Below are 21,155 nucleotides of genomic sequence, written 5' to 3'. Positions count from 1 at the left end.
GCTGTGGCAACTTATTTCTACAATTGTCAAAAACTAAGGACACGATGTGTCAAAAATGAAGGACATGAGTATCGATTTCGGGCACCAACCCACTACCTCTCAGTGTACTATCATCAACTGACAGGTGGTAGACCTATATCTCGGGATTTTAGTTGATAATAAGCTGAACTTTAATTGCTTCTCTGGGGTGCTGCACAAAAAGGCCTCAAAGATCTCAATTTCATGTTGACAAGTCTCTCATACTTTTATTTCATAGCTCTTATACTGAGTTTCAATATTTTTATTTAATTTGCTGGTTTGGGAACGTCAACATCAAGGCCAAAAATGTTAAAAAACTAAGTTTATCAACAGGTAAGGAGGAAGGCGAAAACTGTTCAATCCCACAGCACCCCTACACTAAACATTCTAATTTATGCCTGTGAACTTCTGGCTAAGATTCCCCACTGTTAAGAGAAACAGGTACAACCACTCCTTCATCCCCACAGCTATTTCCCCTCTGAATGCAGGCTACGGGGAGAGTTAATTTGCACTAAGGCTGATCACTTGGCTGAGTGTGTAGGGTTGTTTCTTTGAACATGATTATGATGATAGCGATGGTGATGATGATGATGTTGATGATGATGACCAAAGTGTCTGTAGCTGTCTATGATGCTGATTGTGTCATAATCAGAGGAATGAACTTAGTACAAATACTTCACTTTAGTCTCTTTTACTCATGTAGAGTTTTCAGAAATACTTTACTTAATGATTTCTCATTCATCTGTTGCACAAGAGACATAACAAGACGAAAATGTAAAAGACAAAAGACGAAAACATAAAAGAAAAATACATAAAAGATGTAACAAGATGAAAACAATCTAAAATATTTAACAAGATGAAAACAATCTCAAATATGTAACAAGATGAAAACAATCTCAAATATGCAACGAATTGAAGTAAAAGACTGACAAGATGAAAACAACGTAAAAGACTGGCAAGACGAAAACAATGTAAAAGACGTAACAAGACAAAAACAACGTTAAAGATGTAGGAAGATGAAGAAAATGTACAACACTGATAAGATGAAAACATTGTTAAAGATGTAGCAAGATGAAAACAACATAAAACATGTAATAAGACAAAAACAACGTTAAAGATGTAGGAAGTTGAAAACAAACGTAAAAGACTGGCAAGATGAAAACTATGTAAAAGATGTAACAAGACAAAAACAACGTTAAAGATGTAGGAAGATGAAGAAAACATACAACACTGACAAGACGAAAACAATGTAACAAGACATAACAAAAAAAAATTACAGAAAAGATGTAACAAGACGAAAACGATGCAAAATACATAAAAATGAAGAATTATGAAAACAACATAAAGGAATGACAAGACAAAAATGACATAACAAAGTGTAACAAGACAAATACTGTGAAAACGGGTAAAAGATGTGAGAAGATGAAAATGACGTAAAAGACATACCAGGACAAATCAGGCAGAGAGGGAGACTCAACTGTGGAGAAAAAGTAGGGTTCATTTACAGCTGGTACATTTTAAAGCCCGTACTTGTGTGTACTTTTGCAGAGTCTGGTCTTTATGGCGAGATGATGTCATACAACCACATGCTTGTTCTCTATGCACTTTACTTTTGCATTTTGTGGATTTTTATATGGTCTTTTTCTCATTCGCTTCACACTGTACCATTTTTAGATGTCTTTGTTGTAGTGTTAACAGTGTATACTGTTGTTCCAGCTTACTGTATTTAGTGTCCCTACTGTTAAAACATGACAACATATATGCAGGAACCACTTTCTCTCAAATGAACCAGCAACATTCTTCAACTAAACAGGTGCATTTTTCTATCAAAACAGTTTTCTTTTGATTTTGGAATTATATAAATTATTTTATTCTTTCCCTCTATTAATGAGAGAAAAATGGTTTGCAAATATTTTTTCACTTAAGTAAATGTTGGAATGAATGATTTACTTGACTAATCAGATGAAATCTGTCCCCTCCTGAGGGACGCCTAACTCACATATCTAGCAGACCTTTACAGTTTAAATAGCCATTCATATTCTAAGATAGAAATGAGATCTGTTATTTGTGATTATCTTCACCGTGTTTGTTGTGTTTGAATAAATGAATATCTACTCTAGCAGACATTTGTATTGACAGACTCTTGTTTAATCTCTTTCAGTGTCATTACTCCATTTCCAAAGCAGCAGCTTTTCTGGGCATCGGCACTAAGAATGTGTATGTGGTTCCATCTGATAAGAGGTAAACTGCCTCTCACACACACTTTATAATCCTCCTGATATCCAGGAGTGGCCTGACTAGAGTCACTCAGAGAGTTAGCATTGAAATGATTCCCATCCTGAATGGTGTTTCTGTGGAAATTGAAACTGCTAAATGTTAATTCATTTGCTCTTTTATCACAAACTGAATTATTTTGTGTTTGTCAGAGGGAAGATGATGATCCCTCGGCTCCAGAGCAGCAAATAAAGACAGCTAAGAGTGAGGTGAGGAAGCCATCTTACCTACTACATATCTCATGAAGTGCAAATATTGCAACACCATTAAGAAGCAACTCTTTGTGTGTGTGTGTGTGTGTGTGTGTGTGTGTGTGTGTGTGTGTGTGTGTGTGTGTGTTCAGGGTGCAGAGTCCTTCATGGTAAACACCACAGCAGGGACCACAGTGCTTGGAGCTTTTGATCCCACTGAGGAAATAGCAGACATCTGTGAGAAGTACAACCTGTGGCTGCATGTGGACATGAGCTCATTCATTCATTCATTCATTCATTCATTCATTCATTCAGTTTTTTCATTTTTGTCTCCAATAATTTTCCCTGACTATCAGCAGTGTTAAGTCACTATCAAGTCGTTTTGCAAGTCACACGTAAGTCTCAAGTCTTTGTGGAAAAGTCCTAAGTAGGGCTGTCACAATATTGCATTTTCACTGCTATCAGTCAAGTTCATATTTAACTTTGTTAATTGTGTATTTTGTCACCTTTTTGGCAAATTAAATACACTCAAATACAACTGTAGGGAGATGGAGACAGAGTCTGTAACCATAACTGCCTAAAAAAGTAAAATTACTCTTAAAGGTATAGTATGTAACTTTTCTGTGTTAAAATGTCTGAAAATGTTAGACATGTTATATATTTTGTTGAGTTGTGCACTTACATTTTCCCAAATGTTTCCAACAAAGACAAGAACAGAAAGAAACAGAAATGTTTTAGAAACATAGACTATGTTTAAGACGCTGGGTTAATTACACAATATTATCATATGTGTATTCTTAACATGACAAATATCATGGTGACCATCAATACAGGTATATCACAACACTCCTAGTCCCAAGTCAAGACTGACAAGTCCCAAGTCTAAACCTTGAGTTTCGAGCCCTAAACAAGTCAACAAGTGAGTTTCTAGCCTCATTGATAGCTGATAGCTATAGCTGTCTAGCTATACTTAGCTGTTAAGCTAAAGTTAAGGCTAAAGCTAAGCTCTAGCTTGTGAACTGTGCTAATATTAACTTCAACTTAGTGTTCTTTGTGCAACTTCAAATGTTCAACAAAGTTGGAAGTTGTTGCATCTGTACATAATTTTCAAATTGCAATTCATTTTTCCTGACCACTACAGAGTTTTTATACATGAGCAAAGTTATCTTTGGTGTTATTTTGTCCAACTGGAGATCAATAGGCTACTTCTTCATGGTTCTCTCCTGTAAGTTGACTGGACACTGTCAGATTGGTTCAAACAAAGTCTGTATGGGGAATTAAGTTAATTTGAATGTTTGGGTTTGGTGGAAGGTATCAAGTATTTTCAAGTCAAAAGGCTCAAGTCCGAGTGAAGTCCTGAGTCACCGAGTCCAAGTCAAGTTGCAAGTCTCTCTTGATTTTGTCAAGTTGAGTCTAAAGTAATCAAATGTGTGACTCAGGTCTGATTCAAGCTAAAGTCCCCATCTCTGACTATCTGTATAAATGCCTCCTCTTTCTCCTGTCCCTCAGGCCTGTTGGGGTGGGGGAGCTCTGATGTCTAAGAAGCATAAACACTTGTTAAAAGGCATCCACAGGTAACAGTTTGATCAAATCAAAGCAATATCCCTGTTAGTGAACATTTCATAGCGACTGTGCCTGTAATGATGAAGAGACAGCTGTTTCCTCAGTTCTTAAAGTGCCATCATCTTCACACATAGTAAAGTGGAATCCAGCCAGTGTTCAGATGTCTTCAGTGATAACATGCTGACTGTAAACGATCTCTCTGCTGTGTCACTTGTGTCTGATAAGAGCCAACTCTGTGGCCTGGAACCCTCACAAGATGCTGATGGCGTGTCTGCAGTGCTGTGCTTTCCTGGTCAGAGACAAAACGGTAAGACAAGCTCACTTATCAGCTTATAGCTCCTCTGATCCACACAAACTTAGTGATTCTCAACATTTATGGTTCACATAGCCCCAAAAGAAGGCTATACCTTTGCAGCAAACTCATGCAGACATGAGAAATTTTCAGTTTTCTCTTTGCATGCATAATTAAGGGAGAAAGAGAATTTGACAAACAGAAACACAACTAAAGGTATGATTATATCACATTTCCATCCTTCACATTTTCGCTGTTTCCCATTCACTTCTGTGGTGGAAAATCTGAAAATGAAAACAGGCACGAAGACCAAGATTGTCTTTGTGGTGTTTTAATAGAGCTTTGCAAAGGATCAGTACACAGTCACACAGAGTGTAAAAGGAACTGACAAAGAATCACAAGTGTACCTCTGTCTTATGGAATAAGGAAAACAAAGAAGGGTTGAGACAGGATGATTATGAAGTGCTTATCAAAAGGGTCAGGATGTGCTTGTGATATCAGGTGTTGTTCTTCCGAAGAAGCAGCTCCGTGTTCCCTCCACCGGGAGGGGATCATGTGATCTCTTGCAATCTTGAGCTTGTCTACAGATAATCTTCAATGCTACTGGACCAATCAACCTAATTTCTTTGTCCACATTCTTGACTGTATGCTGAACCTCTGTGAGTCAGAGTTTTAAAAAAATAAATAAAACAAAAAAAATACTTGACAAACCTTTTTTATGCCTCAGTGCTGCCAACAGCTGTGGCCACAGGCATTATCCCATTCTCCTGAACAAATAAAACTCCAGTCTAGCCAGTTTCCTAAGTGTGCAGTGTAGTAACAAAGAGTAGTAGCCTATGTGTGTTAGCTCTCCTGCCAAATGGAGTACACATCCCCTCATTCTGGGCCTGGGGCAGACCTGACAGGCACAGTTCACCACAGAGTAGTCGCCTTGTAGCCTCTCATTACCAGGCTGAAGGGTGAGCTGACTGAGCAGTTTGCTCCGTTAGAGAACTGGAGAGAGACATCTGTCAGAGGCAGCTAGCATCAAGTCTGAAGGACAGCACACATATAGCAGCAAGGGTTGCCAGGTCTGTGTGGAAAAAACAGCCAAATAGCAGATCAAACCCAGCCCCAAACCAACCCAACAGCCAATAACACTGCCCCAAAAATCAGCCCATTTGGAATATATACAAAGTAACACCATAAAGGTTTAGTCTGCCAGCATTAAAAAAGCTTCCTCAGGAGTTCTTTTGGCCTTGTGTTATTAGATATATATTAAATAAAATGTAGCTCTGTGTCTGTGATGCACAAACTAACCTGTTGTTGTCTTTTTTCTTTCTCTACCCTTTTCCAGCGTCCCCCCTGCCTGAGCATGGCATGTTCTGTGTGTGCATTCATGAAATTTGTATGCAAAACAGGTCTACCAAACAAGCTGACCAAAAAATTCAACCCACAGCAACACTTCAAAAATAGCCCAATTCTTTTTTTTTTTTTTTTTTTTTTTTTTTTAACTTTATTGCCTTTAATGCACATTAACAGGCATTTAACATCACAAAAGAAAACAAAACAGAAAAAAAAAGAATCATCTTGAGGTTGGGTCTCATCTGTCATGCAGAAATAGCACTGTACAAGGTAGAGCATGTATGCCTTATCTAGTTTTGTAACTCCAAAAAAGGGATATTTAAAACAATAAATAAAAACAATAAATGAATAAAAATAAGTCAATTGAGTTATAAGAGTCTTAGGTGAGATAGTCAATAACTGGGGTCCACCTTCTCATAAAAATAGGTACTTTTAGCTGTAACAGGGCAGTCATATGTTCCATCATGTAGACATGTTTTACTTTCTGTAACCATTGAGCGATCATGGGAGGGTTCGGTTTCATCCAATTAATAGTAATTGTTTTTCTTGTGATCATCAACAAAACGTTATATATAACATTGTTCTGTGGTAAACAGGTAGTCAGGAAACACATCTAATAAAAATAACAGAGAGTCCATAGGAAGGTCCATTGCCAAAATTTTTTCCAGTTCTTTTTTGAAATTTTTCCAAAATATTTGTATTTTCGGGCAGTCCCAAAATATATGGATATGGTCGGTGACCATACCGCAGTTCCTCAAGCATTTGTTGCTGGGATTGTTTTTGAAGACAAAAGTTGTTAACGGTGTCCTGAAGAAACTGAATTTGACCTTCCAGTCAAATTCCTTATATAGTTGGCTTCCAATCCCCTTGTGGCAACTGGAACATATGTTTTCCCAAGAGTCATCATCTATTATTGCATTCAGCTCCAGTTCCCATTGTTGCTTGATGTGTAGTATATTATCTGACATATCCAGCCTCAATTTTTTGTACATCTTAGATACTTGATTTTTTTGTTGACGAACAATGTTCAAACAGATGTATAAAATGACTTTCTATATTTGTAGGTTCCTTTCGTATTTTTCCCAGTCTGTATTATTTGTAATGTCTGATTTGTAAATATCTATATAGGTCACATGAAGGCAAGGCAAACTTGTTTCTAAGTTGTGAAAAGGATCTAAATACATGCCCATCCAGGAGTTGATTTATTATTATCAGACCAGTCTCCTTCCATCTTTTATAAGCCCTGTCAGACATGGATGGTAAAAACTCTATATTCCCTACTATATGCATAGCCTGTGACAGAGCTGCAGCTCCCTTCAGTTGTTTTTGAACTTAATTCCAGACCTTCAATGTGTGTATGATCCATAAATCATAGATTTTTTAGTTTTTTCTGAGATTGCTGGCTAAGAAATGGAAGACTAGACAGGGGTACCCCTGCCATGGAGTTTTGTTCAATAGAGACCCATCCAGTCTCTAGGTCCCTGACAACCCATGCCACCACCGCTCCCAGCTGGGCTGCCCAATAGTAACATTTTAGATTAGGCAGGTTCAGGCCTCCTTTCTCTTTTGCTGACATCAATACTTTCAACTGTATTCTTGGTCTTTGGTTTTGCCAGATGAATTTTGATATTAGCTTTTCTAATAGCTTAAATATGGATTGTGGTACTAAGATCGGGAGGGACTGAAATAAGAATAGTAGTCTTGGTAGAATATTCTTTCTCACGGACTTTATTCTACCAAAGAGTGACAAGGGAAGCATACCCCATCTATTTAAATCCTTTTTAATTTCTTTGATCAGTTTATCGTAGTTAAATAGTAAAATAATTGTGTGGTTTTAGGTGTAATAAAAACACCAAGATATCTGAATCCCTGATTGGATCTTCTAAAAGAGACCAGGTCATCTAACTGGGAGGGCCAGTCCCCAACGATCATCGCGGCTTCAGATTTGTTCATATTAACCTTATAGCCCGACACTTTACTGTAGTCCTTAAGATCATGTAGGAGAGAAAATATTAATATATCATCTGCGAAGAGTGCCAGTTTGTGCTGATTATTTCCTTCATCAAGTATTGCCTGTATAAGGGGATCAGATCTTATCAGTTCGGCTAACGGTTCAATGCTGAGAGCAAACAAAGAGGGTGACAGAGCATCTCCTTGACGTGTACCACGTCCCAGCAGGAAAAATTCTGAGTAATGCTCGTTTACTCTAACTCTGGATCTGGGATTTTTATAAAAATTTTTAATCCACCTCACAAATATATCATTGAAGCCCATTTTGCTGAGAGTCTGTTCCAAGAAGGTGCAGTGGACCCTGTCAAATGCCTTCTCAGCGTCTAAGCATTGACGGGGCGTCCCACCTGGCTGCAAGTGATTGTAGGTTCAAGGCTCTTCTTACATTATCGGTTCTCTGTCTATTGTTAATAAAACCTGTCTGTTCTGGCTTTATAAGTTTTCTAATGTATTTTTGTATTCTATTTGCTATAATGGAGGTCAAGATTTTAAGATCTACACATAGGAGACTGATAGGGCGATAAGATCTACATAGAGTCGGGTCTTTATTGTCCTTATGAATAACACTTATCACTGTATCTGACCATGACCGAGGGGGGTGCCCTTCTGTTAGGGCGTAGTTGTAGACTACACAAAACTGGAGTTAACTCATTTACCAAGGTTTTATAATATTCTCCAGGAAGGCCATCTACCCCTGGAAATTTGTTATTTTTAAGTCTGAGAATATTTTCTGTGACTTCTTCTTCTGTAATTGGACGTGTCATTGTTTCTGCCTCATCTACTGTTAATCTGGTTAAATTAATTGAATTTCAATTCAAGGCTTTATGAGCTTTACATAGCTGAAAGGCCAGCAAGTGGCTTGCTCTATTACCAAATTCGTAGTACTTCCTATTTAAAAAGTAGCCCAATTCTGCTGGAAAACCTGGCAACCCTGTGTGCAGCTGACATATGCCATGCAAAACCAACCACAAAAAATACAGATAGTGATAGACAAGAAGATTAAAAACCACTTTCATGTCTGTGTGCTGAATATGAAGCTATGACCAGGAGATGTTTAGCTTAGCTTAGCATACAGACTGGAAACAGGGAATCAGTCTGAATCTATCCAAAGGTAGCAAAATCCAACTCCAGTATCACTTAAGTTTACTTATTAACATGTTTAAGATAGAGTTTCCTACTGATGCACTAAGCTAAGCTAATCATCTCTGGCTTTATGCATTAAAGGTGTAATATGTAACATTTCAACTTTAAAATGATGAAAAACGAGTAATCCCATGTTTCATTGTGTGGTGGTCTTACATTAACCTAAAAGTTTCCCACAAAATCCAGAGACATACATAATTTTATTCAAGATAAATATGTAGGTATGTTTCATTTGGTCACTAGTTGTTTTAAGTTCTAATTAGAGTGAGCAAAGAAGTCAGTAAACATGACTAAACATGACGGGAATAAAACTTCAGCACATTGCTTTGCCCATGAGCGAGATTTCTGTCTAGTCGGTTTTATTTGTTTAACAATGAAAACATCTCCCATGATCCCATGCTACTTCACAACATCATCAAAGTCTATGTTTTGTTATTGTTTTGATTGAGGGACCCCTAGTGGCAGAAATTACTTGCTGCACATTTAAAGTAGTATTAACTTCCAGATTAAGCTTTTAGAAAGACAGGGAGTTATTGTTTTTGCTTAAATATTTTGGCTATTTGCTTCAGGAGGATAAAATATAAACAGTGGCACAGATGTATAAATGCCTGCTTAAATTTTTCTGCATGGGAACAAAGCAAATGTCTTTTGTTCATAACATGTTGAAACTTGTTCCATAAAAATTGTCTGATCAGTCTGATTACATTAATCCCTTTACAACCTGACACAGTATATGCTATAATGAATAATATATGCACTGAATGTATAATTTTATAATTGCTTTCTTGATTTGTGATGTCAGTAATTAAAACACAAGCCCTTCTGGATGTTATTGCAACATTCACAATAATTTGTGTCCACATGAAATGAATACATGCCGTAGTTCTGCTTCCTCAGAGTCTCCTCCAGTGCTGCTGCTCTGCTCAGGCCTCCTACCTCAGCAGGAAGCCAGACGCCTTCAAGTTCTGGCTCATGTTGAAGGCTTTGGGAACCCAAGAGCTGGGAGCAGAGGGTGGAGAGAGCCTTCCCCATGGCCAGGTTAGTCTGAGGAAACAGACACACTGCAGGGCTGCAGCCAACACTCGGTGACAACACTATGAAACCTGAATTAATGCAGGCAAAGACAGAATTTCATCACTGGATGTTGATGAAGTCTTCTACCAAAAAAGAAGACACCGATTCAGTGGGCTCGCAAGTGAAGATACTGGAACAATATGAAAGTAGAAGGATGGCAGCTTGTTGAGAAAGGCAGCGCTTCAAAGTTAAGCTAAATTTTGGTGTGTGAAAACTGGCACCGCATGAAAGGGTCTTTTGATGTCTCATCTCAAGATATCTGGATCTTAAAATGCTTTCTATGGATACCCACGAGTCTCCCCTTTACAGACATGTCCACTTTATGCTGCTCCCATGCAGTTTTGGGCCCAAACCTTGCAGGTTTTTGCATACAGTATAAATGTGTTATTTTCACCTTTACTATTTGATGGGACTTCCCTGTGTGTAATGACAATGAGGGGATCTCTGAGCAATCCCCAATCTGACCATTTCTGTCAATTCTTGATTGATCAAAAACGGTTAAATTGTACACCAAATCTGTGTAATAAATAGTATCAACCCCAAAACTCCTGAAACATCTTATGGGACAGAATAGAGCATGTCAATGACCATCATATTGTTATAATCATTATTACAAATTTATGACTAGAAAAACTTGACAGATAGGGGGGCATCTAGGACTACAACTAACAATAATTTTCAACATAGATTAATCTGTCGATTAATTGATTAGTTGTTCAGTCCATAAAATGTCAGAAAATGGTGAAAAATGTTGACCAGTCTTTCCCTAAGTCCAACATGATGTAAACCTGAAAATATGCACAATGTTTTTTTTTCAGAAAGTACTCAAATGGATTAATAAACTATCAAAATAATTGGTGATTCCTTTAATGATGGATTACTCAATTAATTGTTCAGCTCTAGTGACATCAAATTAGTCTTTAGGCTAAAAAGAATTGAAAAAATTAAGTGTATGGTAAAGAGGGATTAACTGAGGATATTCGTGTTAGCTACACATGAATACAAACAGTTTGGGCAGTATAAATGACAATTTCACAGCAACAAATGAAGTGCAGTACTATAGCACTTATAATCATTAAGCATGCAGACTGAGGAAGAAGCTGAAGTGAATTATATTTTAACTAATCTCACAGTAAGCATTATTAATGTTAAATATTCTACTATAAGTCATTTAGACATCAACTCACCTCGAGTACCGTTGATTTACAGGCGTCAGCTTGTGGACAGTGCACTCTAGTGGTAAGTTTGCGAATAGACACAGTTCTGAGACTGTTTATGGTCACATTTGATTGGACTGTAGAATTCAATACTGTTTATTGCCAAAGCTGCCAGCATATAAACCTAAACAACTTATGTGCTAAATCATAATTAGTGTCTAAATATGCTTTTATTATTATTTTTTTTGCAGGTATCTTGCACAAGAGACCAGTAAAAGAGAAGGGTTCCATCTGATGATGGAGGTACGTTTTTGCAAGTTTATCCACAATTTCATACTAAAGCCATATATCTCACCGTCTGTTATTTAGCATTATAATTTATGTTATCTGGAGTAGTTGAACTTCCTGTCTACAGTCTGAATATACAAATGTTTGCTTCTGGTACATTCCACCAAGTCTGAGGAACCTTCCAGATGGCCCTGAGTTCTGGTCAAAACTCCACACTGTACGTATTTAATTATATTTTAACATGTTGACATGAGGAGATGACCAAATTGTGTCTTTTGTTAGAATGTTCTCACAGCGTCCCCTCCCTCCTCCTGTCGGTGGCTTCAGTGGTGAAAGAACGGATGATGAAGAAGGGCAGTATGATGGTCGGCTACCAGCCGCATGGAGACAAGGCCAACTTCTTCAGGACGATCATCATCAGCCCTCAGGTCAGCAGACAGGACGCGGACTTTGTCCTGGACGAGATACACAATCTGGAAAAAGGACTTGTGAAGAAATGTCAGTGAAGAGCTTCTCTGACCTGCTTTCTTCATCTGTTATGGATGATCAGGGCATTCTTACCACCACCATCAAATGCTTTTTTCTTTTCTCATTCTTCAGCTCTTAGCCTTACAGCGTCCTCCACTCACTGTTCTAAAATGAGAAATAAATATAAATACTTGTAAATGTCAAGATCTACTCACATCATGCCCTATAACTTGTTACAGAAAATACTAACATACTTGTATTTGTTGTAGAGAAGACCTGCCTGGGGAACATTATTAAAGTGTCCTTTTACTTTATAGCGTATGACTGTCTGCTCAAGGACCTCTCGTAGTGGCAGGGATTTACAATTTTTGAAAAACCTTGGAAAATGTATCTTATTGACTGTCCAGTTGTACACTACTGACTCATCACTCCTCTTAACCAGCCAGTAGGGTGCAACAACTGCTAGGCTAAAAACAAGGCTTACCAACCAGTCTGTTGCAGGCCACATTTTGGATTTTGTCATGGCTCAAAAACTAATGTCCATTGAAAGGTTTGATCTCATCTTAAAGCATAACATCTGCAGATTGATTCCATACCTGATATGTTATGATCCACTTAAGTTAGGCACAATAGGAGATACATAAATATCAGGACTGGGACAATACATTTATCTCCTGATTTGATACAATCACAATACCTGGGTACTGATTTGTTGGAATTCTTAAGTATTCTGACTTAATATTACAGTGTATTGAAATCTTTGTTTGCTTTTTACCAGCATATTATAGTTGGTAATAAAATACTTTTTGAAGTAAACTATTATAAGAATAAAAAATAAGACGGTACTTAAGATTCTTAGCCCAAATGAATAGAGCCACTGAAAACTGCACACAGCATAAATGTGCAGCTATTCGTTTTTTCCACAGATCAGAGAAAATATATGTCTCGAACTATCAGCACATGGCGTTTTATGTTGAGCATGAGAATTAAAATGGTTTGTTAAGATAATATTACAGTGGTCACTAACATCTGTTAGTGTTTTAATGGGAATTCCCATCCTGTGTTAGTGCTGGGGCAAATTAATTATATAAAGAAAAAAACTGATTCAGCATTCTGAAAATTAAAAAAGAATCATGATACTTAAGAGAATTTAGTTTTTTTTCCCATCCCTAACAAATAAAAATCCAATACTGGCAGTATATTATACTATACAAAAAAAAAAACAAAAAACAAAAAACAAAAACAAAAACAAACAAACAAACAAACAAAAACTACAAATCTCCACTGGTTGCATCTGGCAGTTGCGGTGGCATTGCAGCATGTGCTTCACCTGGACTCACCTGCACTCACATGTTTCTGTCACAGTGACAGCAGTGTTTAAGTGTCAAAATAATAACACTGATTTGCAGTGTTTTACATATTCCTTCCATCTATATAAATGTAACAAAAACAGAAAGGTAACAGGTTTGAAATGTCTGAGGTTATTTCTATGTTGCACTCATGAATCATATATCAAGCATGTAGTGTTTCAAAATGCTATTGTGTCTTACCTCATATTAACCTGCTTATTTTTATTTTCTGTTAAGAGAGTCTTGTTTCAAATAAAAAATAAAATCAGACTGGTCTTGATTAAGCGTCCACATATTTCATTCCGAAATTCAGATTTATCCTTCGTTATCCTTTACTCATCAGTGTGTAACTGCAGCATTGTGTGACAATTTATTATGTGTGTCGGTATTGATCTGAAAAACACAGGAGGCTTGATTATTGAGCTGGGATGTTTTACTAGAACTCCGCAGGTCAACAGGGAGCTTGTAGAAATCAAACATAGATCAGTAGTCGGGCACCAATTTAAAAGTCACAACATGAGTCTGTGTTAATCCAGCTAAGTGAGTATATCTAACAGGTGTCAATGAACTAAACCAGGTGAGGATTCATGAGCTCTGTGCCTCTGTGTGCACACAAAATGAGTGAAGCAGCAGCGTGAACATGTGCAGTCTATTGTTTGTCTTTCACATTTCCACTTCAAGCTTATATGTTATCTTAGTTCCTGAATATTTATATATCAATATAATATTGAATATCCCAAATATTTGCTTTGGGAGCAGGGGCATGTCCACACTTTTTGACTGGGGTGGCCCAAGTAGGGCTCTCACTTATGCAGGGGTGGCATGAAGTATGTGCATGTACATGGGCGCACACACACTGGCTTAGCATTAATTTACCATTTCTTACATCTACTTTTCATAACACAACCATTCAAATATAAAGCTTATTCAATAAGTAAGAAAGTAAGAAATTGTACGTTCACTGTACCTCGATACACAGGCTGTAAAGCTCCTTAATTCATTGTTCCACCATGAAAAAGTTAATTCTATTTATTATTTATTCACCCATTTTCTGTATATAATTGTTGTTTCATGTAAAGCAAAAATGGACCCACAACTAAAGACTCATTATACAACGCTGTGTTGTAAAATGATCCAAAAAGCAAATTAACCTTGTAAAAAATTAAAAGTAGGTTACATGCAAAAGAAAACAATGCACATTTAAAGAAGACTTGTCAGCAAAAGAGTTGGTTCAAACTAAGGTCCCACTCTTGACTGGACAGATTTGAGGATAATGTACTATAGTGGCACTTGGGGCACTTGGCCAATCAAATTTCAGGGGTGGCCAGTGCCTAACCCATAACCCATTTTGATGCAATTGAAAATCTCTGTCTACACCCAGTTGATGTTAAAAAATACAGATAATGATTTTTCTTTTTTATTGCAGATCCACAAACAAGTACAAGTTGAATATATTACATTTTGACTTTTTCCTTTAAAATTCCCAAATGCACATCTGTCTACTGTTCATATAACGTCTGTGTTATGTACTCTGTTGCATTTGAGTGCTTATCTTGTCTGGCTCTTTATCCTCTTGATATTAATCTCATTAATCCTGGATGAGTCAGTTCATTGTCTGTCAGGCTTTTGATGCATTAAAGCCAAAAGCTCAGAGTGTGACAAAGTTAATGGATGATATTTTTTTTTAGACCCAACTGAACACAAACTGTCCTGATTACATTCAGGATGACTGCAGGTCATCCATTAGTCACCCAAACACTGGAGTTAACGGAGGAAGAGAGCGAAGGATGAATGGAGAGATCATCTGTAAGAGTTTTGTTCAGTTTTTCACCTTCACAGTTCTCCAGCTATGAAGACACATTTGCAGCTGTTGCACATCACAGTTTCTGAATAAATTCCGTTAATGGATCAGAGGCAACCCTGACAGCAAGTTAAGGTGAGTTGCTGAACTTTTTATGAACAACATTTTGTCATGAAAATACATATTATAAAAATGTTACATTTTAAACTGTTATTAACTGACAACAAACCCAAACTACCAAAGTTTTAAAAAAAAAACAACCCTCTTGCAATTAAAAGATGAACTGTTAGATGAATTGTTAGTTTTGGTTTTCAGTGGAGAATGAGATAATATAATGATAAATGAGCCTATGGCCCAGTCAGAAAAGTATTGCAATATTTATATATTTGCAGGTTTACGAAATTTTGGTGTCTGTGGTGATAATTTTGAAAAAAAACGCTGTATTAATTTACTGCTGATACAAACCAAGCATTTTCTACTGCTGCAGCATCACATTTAAAGCATTTAACTAGTATAAAACAAGGAGATTTTTATTATGTAGTCACAGGAAATGCAATGTGTTTGTCAGTGAAGTTAGCATCAAAAATGCATCTACAAAACAAGAAAATTGTCATTTTCGACATTTTTTGACAGTGGACTAGTTTGAAATACTGCAGGGAGTAATGGAACAAGATGGAGCAGCCACAGTGAGCTGTCAGACTCGCGTCCTGTGCAGCATAAAATCTGATCACGGTTGATCACAGAATCATAGGAAAATCCCAATGATAGGCTGACTTCTTTATTAATATAGCGACACACAAAAAATAAAACAACTTTAAAGCTACGTTAAATTATTCTTGCCCCCTCAGGGCCAGTGGAACATGCTGAAAACACAACATTTGACATATTGTCTTACACATTTATTTTGGCCAACATGTTTGACCAAATACAGAGCAACATAAGCATTCATTTGGAGCTGTGTCTCTGGCTACCTAATGAATCTCTGTCCAGTGTTCACTGTCCTGTTAGCTTGGTGTCGCTAACTGTGTCTGTCTGCCATTTGGTGCTGGACAGCAGTAAAGTGTTCACAGGTTGTCCAGCACCAGGGTTTGTGACAGCGTGTTTGTTGAAAACAGTTACCTCTTGCTGACTGAACTGGGTTTGCTAGGATCAGAATTTGCAGGCCAGAAAATCAAAACAATGAGCTACAAGACAGTAAGGCCTAAAACTCTGAAAACATCTGAACGCTAATCTTAGCAGAATGCTAGGTAATTTGCTAATGAAGCATTAGCTGACTAGCGTTTTGCAAACATTAGCTAAATTAACATGTGACTATACATGTGTATCACTCACATGTCTCGCAGTAACATATTTTAACCATCTTCTAAATTTTGTTCTTTTCAATATTGACAAGCCTAGCACATAGCACGCACTGGAAAGATGACCAAGTTTCTACTGGGTATGAAGCATGATCAGCTGTTATTAGAGAAAAGAGGGGTGGCACTTAGGAAGGGTCAACTGTGTTATACACAACATAAGTTACAAAAATAGAACCTTGAATGAATTACCAATATATTATAATTTCAGGTTTTCCATCGAATCTCCAATAGGACACAATATTGTAACTACAGTGCAAGTCTGCAAAACACCATCCTACCACCATGGCCATCATCGGTACTGGCTTTGATGACCAGTCCCTCAGTAGTGAAGACAGTTATGGCCATGTTTTCACAAACACACAGGCTGCTGTAGTCAAAGGCTTGTACTTCCAGCGTGGTCAGCTGCTCCGTGGGCCAGAGGCCTTGCGCCAGTACATTGATCCCTCCCAGCAGGCTCTCATCAATGTGGGAGGCACCCGGTACACCTTCCCCTGGAGCACCCTGGAGGACGTCCCCCAGAGCCGCCTGAGTCATCTGCGCTTCTGCACCACCCTGAGGGAAATAGCAGAGTTTTGTGATGACTATGACGAGATGCGACATGAATTCTTCTTTGACCGTGACCCTTTAGCCTTCCGAGCCATCTTCAACTTCCTGGCAAAAGGACAGTTGCGCCTGGTGCACGAGATCTGCAATGTGGCCCTGCACGGTGAGCTGCAGTACTGGGGCATCGATCCAAAGCTGATGGAGCCCTGCTGCCGCCATCACATGATGTCTGCTGTGGAGGAGGTGGCCAAGCAAAAGCTCAAGGAGGACACGTGGCGGCAAAGAAGGAGGGAGCTGAGGACTCGTGTGGTGGAAGGCAGCCTGTTCCACAAGCTGGGAGAAGCAGTGGAGAACCCCCAGTCAGGTTTAGCTGGCAAAGTATTTGCCGTCCTGTCTGTCATCATGGTGGTGGTCACTGTCGTCAGCCTCTGTGTCAGCACCATGTCAGACCAACAACAGGAAGAAGCAACGGTATGTATGAACCAAAGCAATGATTCGTACAGTCTTTTAGAATCAAGTCAAAACACAGAGTACTGCCCATCATTTGCTAGGACTGTTGTAATCAGTCTTGTGAAATAAAATTCTGAGTTCTCAGAATTTTTCTTCTTGTGAAACAAAAGTCCTCCAAGTCCTACAAAGAAGAAAAGGTAAAAAACAAGTGACACTATGTCCCATCCCTTTTGGAACCTCAGTCAACTTTCTTTCGAAAAGTAATATAGCCACATCTTAAGCTAACTAATCTAACACCAGCTAACTACCTAGCTAACTTACATCAATTGTTGGATAGTTACATACATAGTTACATACAATGCCAGCTAACTTCTGGCTAACTTCATCAATTTTTAGCTATCCAGTTCAGGCATGGCACCAGGATTTCAATTTTGGGTGGGCCACAGCCACTTTGGCTTTTAATTACAAAAGTTAATACTGTTTCCATCTGGTAGTCTCACAAAAATGACTGGTATCAGCTGAGTATGACATTTTTAAACTCTTTCCGTGCCAAAATAGCTTATTATTTCACAATGACAGTTTGTATTTATTTCAAGTGGCACAGGATATCTCCTTATCTACATTTTTGCTATGTATCAAGTAGATCAATACATCAATGCATTAAGAAAACTGACATTACAATTCCTTTAAATACATTTTCATTTGATCTGGCTAGATTTTTCTTTAAATTAATTGCAAGGAGAGAGAGAAACAGTGCAATCAGAATAATGGGTGAGCTACATTGACTTTTAACAGGAGAGAGCTCGGTGCTCTGTGCTATCCATTCATAATCTTAACATGTCTGTGTTGTGAAGGTAATCTGAAGACAATCAAGTCAGGCAGGAATATTTAGCTGTACTTCCTGTATTGTCTGTATTTTCTGGAAGTTCTAGTGTCAATGAGAAATACATTTACAGGCATAAAATAAGACAATGATAAGCTTTCCTCAATATACCGGTCATCCTTTTCTGCAGAACAACCACCATAGAATGACATGTGTGTGAGCTTAACATGTCTGGGGCGATGAATAATGGCCCGTTCTGATTGGTCCAGCCCTCACATGTGATAATAGCCAAATAAATGTTGTCTTTTTTTCAAATGGAAATGGAATTTTTTTTTGTCTTAAGGGTGTATTGACATGCTGATATGCTTTAATAATTAAACATAAAAGTTAAGAAAATACATGTTCTCCCAGTCATTTAAGGTGGGCCAGTTGTACAAGTGGGTGAGCCCAGACCCATTAATGCCGCGCCTGATCCAGCTAACTTAAGATCTCCACTAATCAACATCTTTTAACCACCTTTAAAATTTGCTTTTCCCTACAATATAGACAAGTTTAGCACATAGCATATCTAAGAATTAAAACAGGAAAGGAGAAAGTTGACAGAGGTTCCACCAAGTAGCAAGCTCGCTTAACTGAGCAAAGAAAGGCAGGACTGAGGATGGGTCAATTGGCAGCTTTGACAATGATAACATAGCCTTAAAAAGAGCAATGGTTACTTAAGGTTGCTTTACTGAGAAGAACTGAAATGAAAGTTAAGGGGGTGAAACATGCAAGGAAATTAGTAGAGTACTTTAGCAATACATGTACACCATTTTTCTGAAACTTCACCTGATTTGTTTGGTTGTAAAACTCACTCAGTACCTTTGTCTTTTGTTGTCTCCACAGGGTTCATGCTCCCAAAAGTGCCGCAGCATGTTTGTTGTGGAGTCTGTATGTGTTGCTTGGTTCACCTTAGAATTCCTGGTGAGATTTTTCCACTCACAGAACAAGTTGAGGTTTGTCCGTTGCCCTCTGAACATCATTGATGCAGCTGCCATCTTGCCCTACTACATCTCACTGTTACTGGAGCTCGCTGACGAGTCTGTGCAGGATATCATGGCAGGTGCAGGAAAGAGCACCCTGGATAAACTGGGTCTAATCCTGCGTGTGATGCGGGCCCTGCGTATCCTGTATGTGATGAAGCTGGCTCGTCACTCTACGGGGCTGAAGACCTTGGGGCTGACCATCCAGCGCAGTATAACAGACTTCGGCCTGCTGCTGCTCTTCGTGTGCGTTGCTGTGACCCTCTTCTCCCCACTGGTGCACCTCGCTGAGAGTGAGCTGGCTCCCAACGCCGCCAGAACCCCCCAGCTCAGCTTCAGCAGCATCCCAGCGTCTTACTGGTGGTCCATCATTTCTGTGACCACGGTGGGGTACGGCGACATGGTGCCCCACAGCATCCCCGGTCAACTGGCGGCACTGATCAGCATCCTGTCAGGGATCCTCATTCTGTCTTTCCCTTCTACATCGATCTTCCACACGTTCCATCGCACCTACATCGGACTCCAGGAGGAACAGGAGAGGCTGTGGAAAGAGGAGAGAGGGGCCGAGCTCGCCACTGAGGCCGAGGAAAGCATGAAAGAAAGAGAAACGTGGCCTGATTACTGGCCAGAAACTGATTGTTTACCTGGTGCAGAAGATCCTTATTACCACGATCCTTATCACCTTTTCACTAAAGACATTACAGTGCTGGCTCAGAACAAGAGTCGTCAACATCTTTTTTCTCCCGTTTCTCATTGAGCTGACAGCAATACAGGATATACTGTAGGAAAACCCTGGACACCCCTGCCCTAGATTAGTGGTCAACCTCATGAACACTTCTGTGGCTGTGTGGGAGCAAATTCATGCAGCCAGCTTCCAAAACTGTAGAGAGTCTTCCCAGAGGAGTGGAGGCTGTTATAGTAGCATGAGAGGTTGTAAATATTCATGATTTAGCTTCTCAAAGTAGATGTTAAAGTAGATGAATTAATTGTCAGCATATCACTTTCTACAAATGATATAATCTTTTTCATTGAGCATGCAAATGTTGTTAATGTTGGAAGTGGAGACTAAGTGGCAAACTAGGACAAAGCAGAAATAATACATTAGTTGCAAGAAGTTGTCCAGTTATATTTAGTTTTCATTCAACAGTGCTGACATATATAGCATACATATAGATGAGTGTTGTTTACACCAGGCTTGGCTGTCAGTTGTAAGATCAGATGGGAACCTCCAAATGACTTAATGTGAGATAATAAGACTTGCGAATTTGCCCGAACAACATTAACTTTACGTACATTTAGCTGGGACATTTTTCATGGACATCCCTGAACTACAGAAATCTTTTCATTTTTTTTCTGATTTATTTATGTTTTATTTTACAAAACAAATTGCAGTATAATATTCATGATAACCAGTGGTAATCGCTTTTCGGAAAGATGGTTTGCTCATATTTGTGGCAGACCTAAATTATGAACACTTTGTCCCATGAAAACCAACAGCAGAATTTAACCAAACGTTAAGATAGCTGTGCACACAATTGTTTGTTATGTGATTTAGATGAGATGGAAGGCAACGTCCTGTTTATGTTTTATTTGTCATGATCATTTAAGGAGTTGAAAGATTGGATAAAATTCTTTGTTTGAAACATGTTATATATTATAAGAGTTTATTGGATTCACCAGAGGCCCCATGATTTGATATCACAATTCTTAAGCAATTTTAAACATCTTGCTATATGCCAGCTGTTGCAATTGCATACCTTTTTTAAACAGCAAATTATGTTCCCAGTAATGTTCAATACTATCTAATAAGATGTACTAATGCAATAAGATAAAGTTCTCTGTCTGTTCATCTCACTACAATCATTTTTATTGCAGCAAAATAGGACTGTGGAGCAGAAAGGCTGACCAACACTCATAAAAACCTTCAAATCCTGCTGACTGTGACTTCTGCTGACCTCACCAACTGCATTATATATTTGTGTGTTCA

The 21,155-nt window shown here is 38.4% G+C and overlaps 1 protein-coding gene and 1 pseudogene across 1 annotated transcript; both read left to right on the top strand.

The window, feature by feature from the left end:
* The first annotated feature begins 593 nt into the window (after positions 1-593).
* On the top strand, positions 594-12,038 carry LOC146320934 (acidic amino acid decarboxylase GADL1-like; annotated as a pseudogene).
* A 2,574-nt stretch (positions 12,039-14,612) lies between these two features.
* On the top strand, positions 14,613-19,925 carry LOC146320933 (voltage-gated potassium channel regulatory subunit KCNG4-like). The gene is made up of 2 exons (XM_084725820.1): positions 14,613-17,344; positions 19,032-19,925. Exons 1-2 carry the CDS (start codon positions 16,613-16,615, stop codon positions 19,923-19,925), a joined length of 1,626 nt encoding a protein of 541 aa, XP_084581946.1. The 5' UTR covers positions 14,613-16,612.
* Positions 19,926-21,155: the final 1,230 nt, after the last annotated feature.

This window comes from Lutjanus erythropterus, chromosome 9 (assembly GCF_056507025.1).
Source record: "Lutjanus erythropterus isolate fLutEry1 chromosome 9, fLutEry1.hap2, whole genome shotgun sequence".
NCBI lineage: Eukaryota > Metazoa > Chordata > Actinopteri > Lutjaniformes > Lutjanidae > Lutjanus > Lutjanus erythropterus.
This window is presented reverse-complemented; position numbering and strand designations above follow the sequence as displayed.